At 42.1% G+C, this 13,174-nt stretch overlaps 1 protein-coding gene across 6 annotated transcripts in view; it reads right to left on the reverse strand.

Moving 5' to 3' along the window:
* LOC148474417 (cyclin-dependent kinase 11B-like) overlaps nt 1-13,174 on the reverse strand; it is a 61,839-nt gene that overhangs the window by 31,045 nt on the left and 17,620 nt on the right. For 4 of the 6 annotated variants that reach the window (XM_088458653.1, XM_088458654.1, XM_088458652.1 and 1 more), the window contains one exon: nt 8,793-8,912. The exons of the other annotated variants lie outside the window; for them this stretch is intronic. In XM_088458653.1, the coding sequence (XP_088314779.1) occupies nt 8,793-8,912 (120 nt within the window). The remainder of the gene's footprint in view (nt 1-8,792; nt 8,913-13,174) is intronic. 6 annotated transcript variants of the gene reach the window in all.

Raw genomic sequence — 13,174 nt, forward strand, 5'->3', positions numbered from 1 at the left:
ACATATAAAAAAAAAAATATATATATATATATATATATACACACACACATACACACACTTTTTTGGGGGGCTTGCTACCTAATATTGGAAGTGTATTTTTCATACATCAGTTTCATTAACTATCTGAAACCTTGGAAATAGCAACATCTAAGAGAGCATTATATTAAAAGTTGCAAATTTTTCTGAAATGGGAAAAAAAAGATGATATTATAAAGTGAATTGTTTTGACAAATTTAAAAGCAGGAAGTCCCAGGACTATGGTGTTGGTAGGGACTTGATCCTGGATCTATTGACAATACAGTGATCTGGAAAAGGGTAGGTGTTGACCATTAGTAATCTATCACATTCTAGGTATCATGAATCTAGCATGGTCTAGAATATGAAGAGAAAACATCTGATTGGTTGCTATAGGCTAGTTGGAGACTATTTTCCATCACAGCGCTCGAGGAATGAAATCCGTACTGCAGTCGCGCTAAAAATCCTCTCTCTGCGTGCCAGGTCCCGTGAGACTCTGCCAGCGCCGGGCGTCTTTTTTTGCCGAAAATGAGGGCACATCTGTCCTATATTATGTATTAAAGCACTCAAAATGAATGCAAAGCTTTTGTACTTGATCTGGAGCCCTGTAATAGACTGCAAAGGATGTACTGCAGCTTAATCATTGTTCCAATGAAAGAACTGAGCTCCATTCTGCACCAAACACAAAAAAAGTTTTTTTTTTGAGAAGTCTAAACTGATGACAGATGGAATTTCTTAACATTTTGTTGTGGTTTGCAGATTGTTGTTGAGGTATAATAGGGTGTGGTTTCAATGGTAGGAGTTGTTCACAGAAAATGTCACAATATTGTCAGCGCTTTTTGTAAATATAATAAAAATGTAAACTGGCACCTGCTGTTTGTACATAACACTTTCTATAATCTTTCAACTCGTTCATCAGCTGCGTGTGCCTGATCAGCACATGCAGAGCCGTAACTAGACTTTTTGGTGCCCTGGGCCAGAAACAGCATTGGCGCCCCCATTTTTCAAATAGGTACATAAGAAGCATGTCAGAAAAAGGGGAATGGCCTCTATTGGGGAAGGGACATGACAAAGCTGATTTTTCCCGTACGATGATGAAGGGGTACTGATCCATTTCTACTATGGTTATCCAGCTGTCACTGACAAATACACTGTGAATCCAATGGCTGATGATACACAATAATTATGCAGTATAATAGATGTAGCTCTAGATGTAGGAGAACACTGGTCCAACCGCACCTGCAGCAGGATTTGTCTGTCACAACAGCCATGCACAGAGCTGGATTAAGGCTTTGGGAGGCCCTGGGACACTGAAGACTGGGGGGACCCTAGTGGGCAACATTTAAGACAAGAGGATCAAGCCTTGGGCACGACAACAAAAATGGGCCATTCCCATTTCATGCTGGGGCTGTGCACATCGCTTCCCTACATGCTGGGCTGCCCTCCCTACCTTTCCTCCAGCCCACGGGTGGGGCAGCACCCAAAATAAACAGCACCTCAATTGTGATGGATGGGGGTATAGTATACATACATAGACAGATACGTACTGATATACACCTAGCTACACACATATACACTTACATACGTACTTTTGTACACAGACACACTTATACACCTACATATATAGCCAAACACATAAACTTACATACATACTGTTGTACAGTCACTCTTATACACACACATAGTCACACACATAAATTACATACGTACTGCTGTACACATAGCCACACTTATACACCTACATATATAGTCATACACTTACATATATACTGTTGTACAGTCACTCTTATACACACATATAGTCACACACATAAATTACATACGTACTACTGTCCACACTTATACGCATACATATATAGTAATACACATATACATACTATCACACACATATACACTTACATATGTACTGTTGTACACACAGCCACACATACACATACTGTTCACCAGTAGCGTAACTAGGTGGGTTGAGCGCAGGCATGTGCCCTGGGGACTGGAAGCACACTCGCGGGCGAGGTTGGGGGGCACCATGCCGGCATCGGTCCAGGTCAGTGGTTTAATTAAGTGTAGTATGGATCACACTACACAGTAAAACAAACAATGTTGCTGAGTAGAACACTCACTCAGTGTACTACTCGGAGGCAGAGCGTTTGTTTTAGCAGCCACTGAGAGTCAGACAGACTTTCACTGGTTGCTGCACCCATGGCCGAAGCTGGGTTGGAGCTCACTCATGAGCTCCGCCTTCTGGCTCCCGCAGTAGGCGAAGGGAGAGACGTCATGACGTCTCTTCCATAGTACCGAGCAGGAGGATGGAGGAGCGGGGATTCAGATAAGTATTTTGTTTTGTGTGTGTCTTTGTGTTATATATGTAAGGGGCACCACTGGCCGAGGGGCACTGTATAAGAGGCACCACTGGCCGGGGGGGCACTGTATAAGGGGCACTACTGGCCAGGGGGGAACAACTGGCCGGGAGGGACTGTATAAGAGGCACTACTGGGGACCCGAAATCGGTTTGTAATGCCGGCAGTCGGGTTGCCTCCTGTCAAAATACAGACCATGACATCCTGATGGTTGGTGCCCCGACAGATTGACAAAAAAGTGGTGTGTCAAGTTGACATGCCCCCATTTTTCAGTGGCCACTCCCCTTGTGGCATGTGGCAATGCCCACTTTTTAGGCAATTGCACATACTGGGCTCCAAATATCCTAGTTACGCCAATGCTGTCCACACATATACACTTACGTAATGATGTACACATAGACACTTATACACATACAAATATAGTCACACACATATACAATCATAGACTTTATACATATATAGTCACACACATACAGTCATACACAGATATTGCCACATACATATACACATACATACCTCTCACCAGTCACACAGACACAAACATACTGTCAACACAGTCAGACACACACATACAGTCAAATATATACATACAGACAATACAGTGTCCCCACTTACCTTACACTCGGGTACAGTGTCTGCAGCTGCTGCTCCTCCCCTTTTTCCCATCCATGCTGCTGACTCAAGTTCACACAGTGTTGTGTAGCCCCGCCCCTTACTCGGACTCCGTCTCCATCATTCCTCTCCTTCTCAATTTTTGGGATCGCAGCACTCTACTACTGCACTGCATCTGCTATAGAGACTGAGTGGCCTCCTGAGAGAGGGGGGGCCCTCTACGAGAGGCACTTAGCCCCTGTGACCCCCCAATCCGGCTCTTCATGCACGAGCCTGGAGCCGGCAGTATAAATCACTGACTGAAGGTATAGAAAGTGTTACTTGTAGTTAATACGCAGCACATATAAGCGGTGGAGAGGTCCGTGTATGTACCATTCACTGGCAGCTGAACTCACTGGTGTGCTGGTAACACCTGGGTCGGGAATCAGTGGCTGTATCAGATGGAGGGGGAGGATGTGACTGGAGCGGCACGGCTAAATGGAGAGAAAGTTGGACAGGGAGGAGATAGGGATGGCCAGGGATCAAAAAAGAGGAAGTTACAAGTGATAGCGTTCCCGCTAGGCTGTTTTAGCGGGGCGCGGCGCCCTGCCCTCCTGCTGGAGGGCAAAAAGCACCCTGCCCTCCAGGAGGAGGGCAAAAAGCGCCCTGCCCTCCAGGAGGGGGGCAAAAAGCGCCCTGCCCTCACAGCCTGCGGGAGCCGTTCTCACCCGCGGGACGCAGTGTCCCACGGGTGGAGAAACATGCGGTGACCCGGTCACCGCCGGAGAATAGACGCCGGGCGCATGCGCCCGGCATCTATTCTCCCTGTCTGCAGGGCTTGGGGGCTGCCCGGCGTGTCCGTAAGTGCCGAGCCCGCCCCCAAGAGTGACGAAAAGGGGACGCGTCTTATAGACACGCCCCCTTTTCCGATGACCACGCCCCCTTCTCAGGCGCGCGCACGGGCATGCCCTCTCTAGCTCCGGCGCCCTGCCTCCCGCCGGAGCTAGAGGGAACACTAAGTGACAATGATTATAAGCAGAAAATTGACAGACGCAGGTGTTTTCCCTCACGGTCATTAGACTGCGCCTCATATGAGTCATACTGTCCCCAACATCAGTTGTAAGATAGAGGGGCTGGCGGAAACATGGTCAAACACGGAGGTGCATAGCGCTATCAGATTTCGAAGCATTTGAGTTTGTGAACTTCTGTGAGTTGCTTGAGTACCCACAGCATGTACCCTTTTCCTGTACCCCAGTTGCTTATGAATGTTGCTGTGCACAGTACCCACTGAGATGTTCAGTTCGTCAGCAAATCTCTAACTCAAATGCGTCTGTTCTCCTGAATCAGACCTTCAATGTGGCACAAACTGTAATCTGTAGTGGACGTGCATGGCCGCTGGATCACTGCTCATCTTGAATATCTGTCCTGCTGTTATCAAAGGCAGTGCACAAAACCCAAATCTGTTTCCGGGAAATGACGTTATGACCGTACACCTCGACAAGTTGGCGATGAATTTAAGCTGCTGATGTGCCCCTTAGATGCAGAAATCTGATCACACTATGCACCTCAGTGTATGACCATGTTTCTGCCAGCCCCGTCATCTTACAGCTGATGTAGGGACAGTATGACTGATATGAAGCTAATGGCTGTGAGGGGAAGATGTGGTCTACCTGCTCTGGCATGGCGGGAAACTAGAATGAAATAGAGAACATTACACAATATTTTCACATGACTATAAAGAAAAATGATAGAATCCCATTGAGATATTTGGCAAGGAATAAACTGAATTTATTTTTTTTACATTTTAAAACAATATGTTTTTTTTAAATCTCTTTTTAACATGTTTGTGATTAAATCTGTGACCTTCACATGTTGACGACATTAAACCTATTCATGTAGTATATAAAATTAAAGCCATCTACGTTCCTGAATATTTTTTTAATATCTTAATCCTGGTCTAAAAAAATTAGGTTTCTAAGTGCTCATAAATGCCAAAATGTCTATTTATGACATTTTCAAAAACTACATGGGATTCTTTTTAAATGTATTTTGGAGACACTCTCTTATAGTATTAAATGTGCAGAGAAGTAAATGGCAATGTAATTTTCATGAGATTGATTGACATGGAATTGACAGCTTCCAAACATTTCAGGTAGTCTTTCTTGCTTGAGGAATAATTCCCACTCTCTCTGGTATAACTCATCTAGCCCAGAAATAGTCTTAGATCTTCTTACATACACCGCGGGGCTTATGTAATAGGGTGTGACTTGCAGCCACTGTGGGAACTCTTGCAAGTCTTCCCGTATTTTTAAAGTGGCAATTATTTTAAAGGCAAAACCAGCAAAAAGGTTGCTGCTTTAAAATTACGGGAAAACTCGCAAGAGTTCCCGCAGTGGCTGCAAGTCACACCCTATTACATAAGCCCCTGCATGTTTAGAATCTCTCCACACATTTTCTGTAATATCCAAGTCTGGAGACTGTGAGGACCATCCCTAAACCATAATCTTTATCTCCTGTAAGTACTTCATGGACAATGTTAAGGCAGGTATTGAATTTTTGGCCTGGTGAAATAGCCAACTACTTTTCATCTTCAATTTTTTCATGGATTTTGGTACATTACTATTTTTGTATTTGTTGTTACTGGATCAAAACCATTCTCCATCCAGCAACTTCTTTTCAGATAGAGATTCAGCAATCTGACCTGAAGTGCCCAAACTTTTGCAAACAACGATCACTGTACATTGACATTTCCAAAGAATACAATATAATGCAAGTTTGTTTAATGTGACAACAATATATTAAGTTTCTCTCTTTTAAGAAAACAATAAGCTTAATATTTAAAGTATTCACTCTACAGTCTGAAACAGTTAATTTACTCAATATGTTAGTAGATAGGCCATGAACACTGCCAGCCAAGCCAAGCACCACAATGTGTTGTAAAGTCAGGCATACATATATTGCGAGGCACCGTATAGGGTTTACATAACTGGCAAATTAAAAATCATTTTTGGAATCAAAATATCCAGTCATGCTATAGACAGAACATATAGAATTTGCAGAAACTGGCACATGTTGAAGTGAAATGTGTACGATAAATGATACCTTGGTAGGGTTGCTGAACCAGCAAATAAACCTGGACATATATGAAATTCTTTCAGACGATGCATGGCTGCAATACACACGGCTGAAAGCTTATACCTGCACTCGCCATAGGGATAGTTAGCTTACAGAATTACCAATTATTAGCGATTCCTTTTCTCTTCTCAGGGCTCTCTTTCCAATCTTATGGACATGTTCTACCGAGTATGACATCATTGAAAGGGGGGAGGGGCAGTTGCTAAAAGGACAGTCCTATTAGCTCATAGCCTGCACAGAGGGATAATATAAACTGATGTAGTTGTTCTTAAATATTTACTTGTGCAAGCTACAATTAAAGAGGACTTGTGCTCGCTGTGGAGAAAGACAGAATATAAAGGGGCCAATGCAGAGCTGTTTCCTAAGACCCCATAAGCCTGGGTTCCCTCATCCTTGCCCTTTACATCTCCTCCCTCAGAAAACTCATCAGCTCCTTTAGTCTTCAATACAATCATTACATTAAAGACAGTCAAATGTACCTCTCCTCTTCTGACCTCACAGCCTGCATGCCTCTCTGCCATCTCAGCATGGGTGCACAATCCCTTTTATTAGATTAAATATCAAACTCACTGTATTTCTTCCTTTCAGAGCCACTTCGACTCCCCCTACTCTCTTTCTGTTGATAACATCTCCCTTCCTGCTGTCCCTCAAGTCTGCTGCCTTAGTGTCATCCTTGACTCCCCCTCTCACCTTCTTTTCCCAATCATAATCCTGTGGTTTCCATTTCTACAACAAGTCAAAGAACAGGCAATTTTCTCACCCCTGATGTCATCAAAACCCTCATCCACCCACTCATCTCTCACCTTGACTATTGTAACCTGCTCCTCTCTGGCTTCCCCAAACTCTCTTTTCCACACTTTAATCTATCCTGAACTCTGCTGGTCTTAATATCCTTTTTTACAGATAGGTGCCCCCCTTCAACTTACTTAACATGTCCCTTCAGATTGCAGTTTAGATAAACTCCTCACTCTGACAAATAAAGACCTCCCTTAATTACTCCTCACCACCCTACATCTCCAACCTGTTTTCTGTCCACACTGTCTCCCACTCCCTACAGTCTTCCAATGATCGCTGTCTCACTTCCAGCCTAGTTACCTCCTCTCACTTCCACCTCCAACATTTCTCCAACTATACCCCTCTCTGGAACCCCTTCGCCAAGTCAGACTTACCACCAGTCTATCAGCCCTCCACTGAAATCTATGCTTACCTCTCTGCCCTTCACCTGCTCTTCCCAGTACACCCACTAACTTTTCATCACTCATATTAGTAAGTGACCCCCCCCTTAGGGGCAGGACAATCTTTCATTACCCATGCCACCTGTGCCCCTAGTCTTGTGTCTCCAAGTCCCCTTAGTAACTCTGATCCTGTATGCTCGCCCTTGCTTTGTGTACAGGCTCATCGAGTGCTCAACTGCCTTCCCCTCCCTGCAATTTACCACTGCTTGCCCTACATGTTAAAGCAGGTTGTCCTACCCTCCATCGTCCTTGTCTTCTTCCTATCTAGTGTTGTTTCTGTACGTTGTTCTTAAGATAGGTCTATAAACATTGCATGACAAGTAATGATGGGTACAGCCAGCAAACGATATATTGTTCAGTGCTTTGGTTCATATGTACACACAAAATATCTGTCGTTGTTCACAGATATATTGTGTTGGCCGTGCAGCACAACAGATGCAATACATCTTGCAGATATAATGTGTGCCGTTGCCGGTGTATATGGGCGACTGACAGAACCATTAGGCTGGCTCCAGGAACCGCAGACAATGGCATTACAACTGGGAGGGAAAATGTATATGCACACCCAATTGTGATAGGTGGCCAGACAGTTCAAGCGGCTGATGTAATAACTGTTCCTGCATTATGTGCTCGAACCATGCGTGTATATTTATCCATATGCAGTGATGTACAGACCTCTGCAGCCAGACTGCTCCCCTCTGTATGCTTGGTTAGATACTGGTCATCATGATCAGTGAGCACATTTACCTGCCCTATCCTTGGTACAAAAGATACATATTTATGTTTACTCAAAACTCTACATAGCCTGCAATTCTGTTGACAAGCCCTCGCTAAACTTATTTATGTGTGAATGCCCAGCTACGCCTCTTCAGCCACAAGATGCAAATGAGTTGTCTATGACTTTGTTTCGCCTGTAGCGGCATATGCTCGGCTCCGTATAATGTGCACTGTGAAGACAGGCAAGATATACTCTGCAATACTGACTTGTGTTCAACTCTGCATCAGCCCCAAACTGTCCTCAGGAAGGTAAAGTCACTCCATGCAACCTGCACCAGTGATGTGTAATGTGGGGAGGTTGGAGCGGCTGTGATAAGTATGCTAGGAGGGTGTTTGGTTGTTTTTTCTACAGATGTAATAAAAGAGGACATCCTCTAAACAAACACAAAAAGTAAAAGGTGAGATTAGAGTACTTTTAGCACAAATCATTAGCTCTAAATAAGTGTTTTTCATACATGTCCATTAAATGAAAAAGAAAACACCTGCCTAGGCAGCCCCCCTATTCTCATGTTTCTGTGCGGCTGCAGTTTCCCAGGAGTTCACGCTACCATGCGCGAGTATGTCCGTGACACGTGTGGTGGCGCCGGCTCTTCTGGCAGAAGAAGGGTTAAGAAGGTACAATGCAGTACAGGATTGCTACAAAGGTATTGCCATAAAAATGGTTTAAAAATCCAAAACTTACTTTGAGTGCTAAACTCTACAAGTATTCTTGAATCTGCAAAGTGTGCACTGTACTGCATTTTCTCACTCTCTTGCAAGAGCCCTGGCTTCCTGCGCAGAGGAAGCGCAGATCCTGCGAGCCCTGGAAGGCACGTTGTACAGGTTGGTACACTATAGCAGCAGGTGCAAGACTTGGCATTTACATGCGTTATCACTATAAATGTATCAAATGCAGAATAGATCTACATAAACAGGACATGTAACAATGCTGCATTGCAGGTGAACCATAGGTTTTGGGGAGAGAAAATTGTTTACGGCTTTGGTCACGATCACCAATATACAGAGGGTTAATAGCTCTGCCTTTCATTTATGAGCAAACTGTTAACACAAAACCAAATCGGAACCAAACTGTGCGATTTAACACACACAAAAAAAATAAATGTGAACATGAATTCTTTGTAGCAGTGACACTCTTGGTGGCATCATCATCCAAAACTCATAGGGTCTTGTTTATGCTATAATGTAATCATTTATACTGCAAAGGTGACTGAAATTCATGCAAAACACTCAACGGATTGTGCAATCTGTACAATTTACCTCTAATCCTAATTTGTTTCAATGCTGAAACAAGGAAAGCAGTGAAACTACACACACACATGCATGCATGCCAGGGAACAATTCCAGGGTCTGCATTCCTCCATTACGAAGACATTCTGCATCAAACTAAAAAGATTTATGCCTCTTTGCTTCAGAGTGATTCGTAACTGAAGGCGTCATAATGCTAAGCACTTAATAGTTTGCAGATCTGTATTTTAATCTGGCAACATATAGGTCCTATGTGTGTTGTCAGCCAATGGCTGGTTATCAGTCCATTACAGCATCATCCAGGAGATTGTGGATTTTAATCTCTCCCAGTCATCTATGGTAGTTGGTGGAGGCTTTTACATGCAGTGACTGGGAGGGAATATGGCAGACGATATTGCCATGTGTTCCTCACTTAAATTACATGGAGCGTGTGACAGTTATCACTATAGCTGTGCAAAAATAAGTGATCTACACTGACCAAAAGTCTGTGGGCCAAGTGTAACAGAAAGAAGAACATGGTTTTTAATGAAGCAAGTAAGGGAGTCTTGTACCGTAAGAAGGATTATGTAATTATCCCATCTGTGACAGAAGGTGACTGACCAACACCATGTCTCTCAATGATTGCCGACATGAACCCGAGACGGCTCTGGTCAGCTAGGGGTCAGGAGATATGAATGCAGCCAGAGGACAGCACTGCAATACATGGGAAGGTGGTGAGGGCAGGCTGTCTTTACCATATAAAATATGCCCATTTATCTTACTGACCACTTATAGAACAATTTGTCTCATCATAAACGCAGTATATACTCGTTAATGCTTAAATATAATACATCCATGTTAAATGGGACATGATGGATAAAAATGGTATACTATGTAGACAAACAATCAAACCTAAACACAGCACATGTTGAAAGAGGAAAGAGGAGCATGACATCTTATTTTCAAATCACTAAGTGTCTGAGGAATAATTCACTTTATGTTCTATAAAACTGACACAGGGAGCTCTGCCTCTTTTCCCTCATACTCTTCATATTACAAAAAGGTGACATTTCGCCACCTTGTGGTGACACGCAGTCAAAGCATGCTTGGCAATTTACAGTACAGCTGTTCAACTCAGGTGTTTTGTCATAACTTTCAAGCCATTGATCTATTGATCTCTTCATTTGACGGTGGCAACCAGCTACTTTAAAAAGAACAGTGAGAGACGTTGCAGTCCCAACTGCGATTACAGTATTATCACCAAAACTGAGACTTTAGAAGTGACAGCTGAGGGGCAAGTACAACAGATACACAAACAAGGAGAGAAAAAAGGAGGACTAGTTGCTAATTACTAATTACTCTTAAGTAATTATCAAAAGTCTAAATATAAAATTTAACTTTTATTCAGGTATCTTAAAATGTCCTAAGGATCTGTACTGCACAGACCTGAATTAACACATGAACAAAAAATTATAAAATATTAAATTATATATAGGGCGAACATATCTGAAAAAGGGGGGTAGCAGTACTCCTGCAAAAAATCTAATCCTTGCGTTTTAGTATTAATGCAAGGTAATTCAAACACCGACTCGGTGGCTTGCTCACCTCCTGTATTGGCTTCACCAACGGACCCTTCTTATAGGTTACCCATCACCTGCTGAACTAATTATTAGTGGGCGTATCCGTAACGTAAGAAGTCAGGCTGAGACATAGGTTATCTATGTTACACCTGTAGATTCATCATGCATAGTTGATGTGATTGGCATACTAATGATCCAATCAGGGTAAAAAGAAACAAATAGTTCTAACCAATCATCAAATCCCTAAGGGCCATTGTTGATGAACACACATCATAGCCATTAGATCGTGACCCACAGAAATATAAATGTATGATCACTATTACTGTATACAGTGATATTTATATAGTTAGTGGATATACACATATTATGAAATAAAAAAGGAAAGTATTCTAAATTGGACCATTTGGATATGTAGATAAACAGAATAATAAATAAAAAATACCACTTCCTTGTAATATTTGAAGGCATATGATAATATTTCTCTGTGGTACCTCTGAATCAACTCGACCGATTATACATCCATATTATATGTACTGGGGACCCAGGAAAGTATGCTCATCTAAACTTTTGGGAATGTTATAAACTTAATAAAGTGGACTCTTCCATTGAGATAGTCCTACAACTACCTCTCCCTTTTTGTGTTTATCTGGGCATTCAACCTTTCCCCCAAGTATTTATATACCTACAACCATACCAGACAATGTGCCCAATCTCGTCTGATCTTGGAAGCTATACAGTATTGGGCTTGGTCAATACTTGGATGAGAGACCACCAGGGAATACCAGGTATTGTAGGTAGTTCATCAAGGTGTATTGGGACACATTGGTAACACAGTAGAGGTTCTATTTTTCCCCGTCCCCCTTCTTGGTACTTACGTATCACTAGGCTGGTATAGGTCAGGGTATTATTGGGTACTCTCCTGTGGGTGTTTAAATTACCTTGTATTAATACCAAAACACAAGGATTAGATTTATTGCAGGAGTACTGCTATCCCCCTTTTTCAGATATGTTCGCCCTATATATAATTTAATAATTATTTTATCATTATTTGTTCATGTGTTAATTCAGGTCTGTGCAGTACAGATCCTTAGGACATTTTAAGATACCCGAATAAAAGTTACATTTTATATTTATACTTTTGATAATTACTTAAGAGCACAGCAACTAGTCCTCCTTTTTTCTCCCCTTGTTTGTGTATCTGATTGTGCATGTGGGCTATGGGAGCACCACCAACGCTTTACAATAACTTATTATAATAAATCATTTACAATTTAGTTGGTTTAAATACAATCAATAGGTTCTGTGCGGAATCTCCTCTCTTTTTTTCTAGGGCAAGTACAACAGACAGAAACCAGTTACACATTTATTTTATTTATTTATTATAATCTGCTTTAGTTCCATTCTTACTGATGTTTTAGCAAAGCATTAATAAGTTACGTACCATCCGGAAATAAATATCAGAGAAGATGGTTTGAGATCCTAAAATGTCCCTTGCATTCACGCTACTATAAATACATTAACATGGCAGCCACCAGTCAGAACTGGTGTAAGTTGTTGTAAAATACTCCTTTATCTGTAAATTGTAATAACATGTATATTACATGGAGTTTTATTATCCCTTTTATCAGTGTATCTCTAGCTCCATTACTACAGGAATCCAGTATTATAGTCACATGCTGTGCAGAGGAGTGAATGTTGCACTATATAATATGCCAAAGATACATACTTTTGAAAGGGAATGTAAAAAAAAAAAAAAGAATAAGATTTTTGGTACTTACCTTAAAATATTTTTCTCTGAATCCATCAGGGGGACATTGCTACATTGGGTGTAGATGGCGCATTGCTGGAGCAAGCACACATCTTCCAACTCCAAGGGGTATATTTACTAAAGTGCGGGTTTTTAGAAGTTCTAGCTAGTATCTTCTAGAAGGTGCTAGATATATGTTAAGCAGAATCTGATTGGTTGCTATGGACAACATCTCCACTTCTAAAAACCCGCACTTTAGTAAATAACCCCCAAGTGTTTGTGCTGTTGGCTCCTGCCCTCTAGATCCCTACAGCCTGGAACTCTACCTCCAACTGTCAGTCTGAACTCAATTCAGCCCAGAGAAGGATAGAACCAACACTTAACCAAGGACAGTCAACCAAACAAAATCAACTTTAACAGTAAAAACGATAGCAGAAAAGAAGGTTGGGGTCAGTGTCCCACAGATTGATTGAAAAAGTTTATTCCCTTTCATCCTATCTGGGGGACTCTGCT

This window comes from Taudactylus pleione, unplaced genomic scaffold (genome assembly GCF_031769625.1).
Source record: "Taudactylus pleione unplaced genomic scaffold, aTauple2 ptg000845l, whole genome shotgun sequence".
NCBI classification, from domain to species: Eukaryota; Metazoa; Chordata; class Amphibia; order Anura; family Myobatrachidae; genus Taudactylus; species Taudactylus pleione.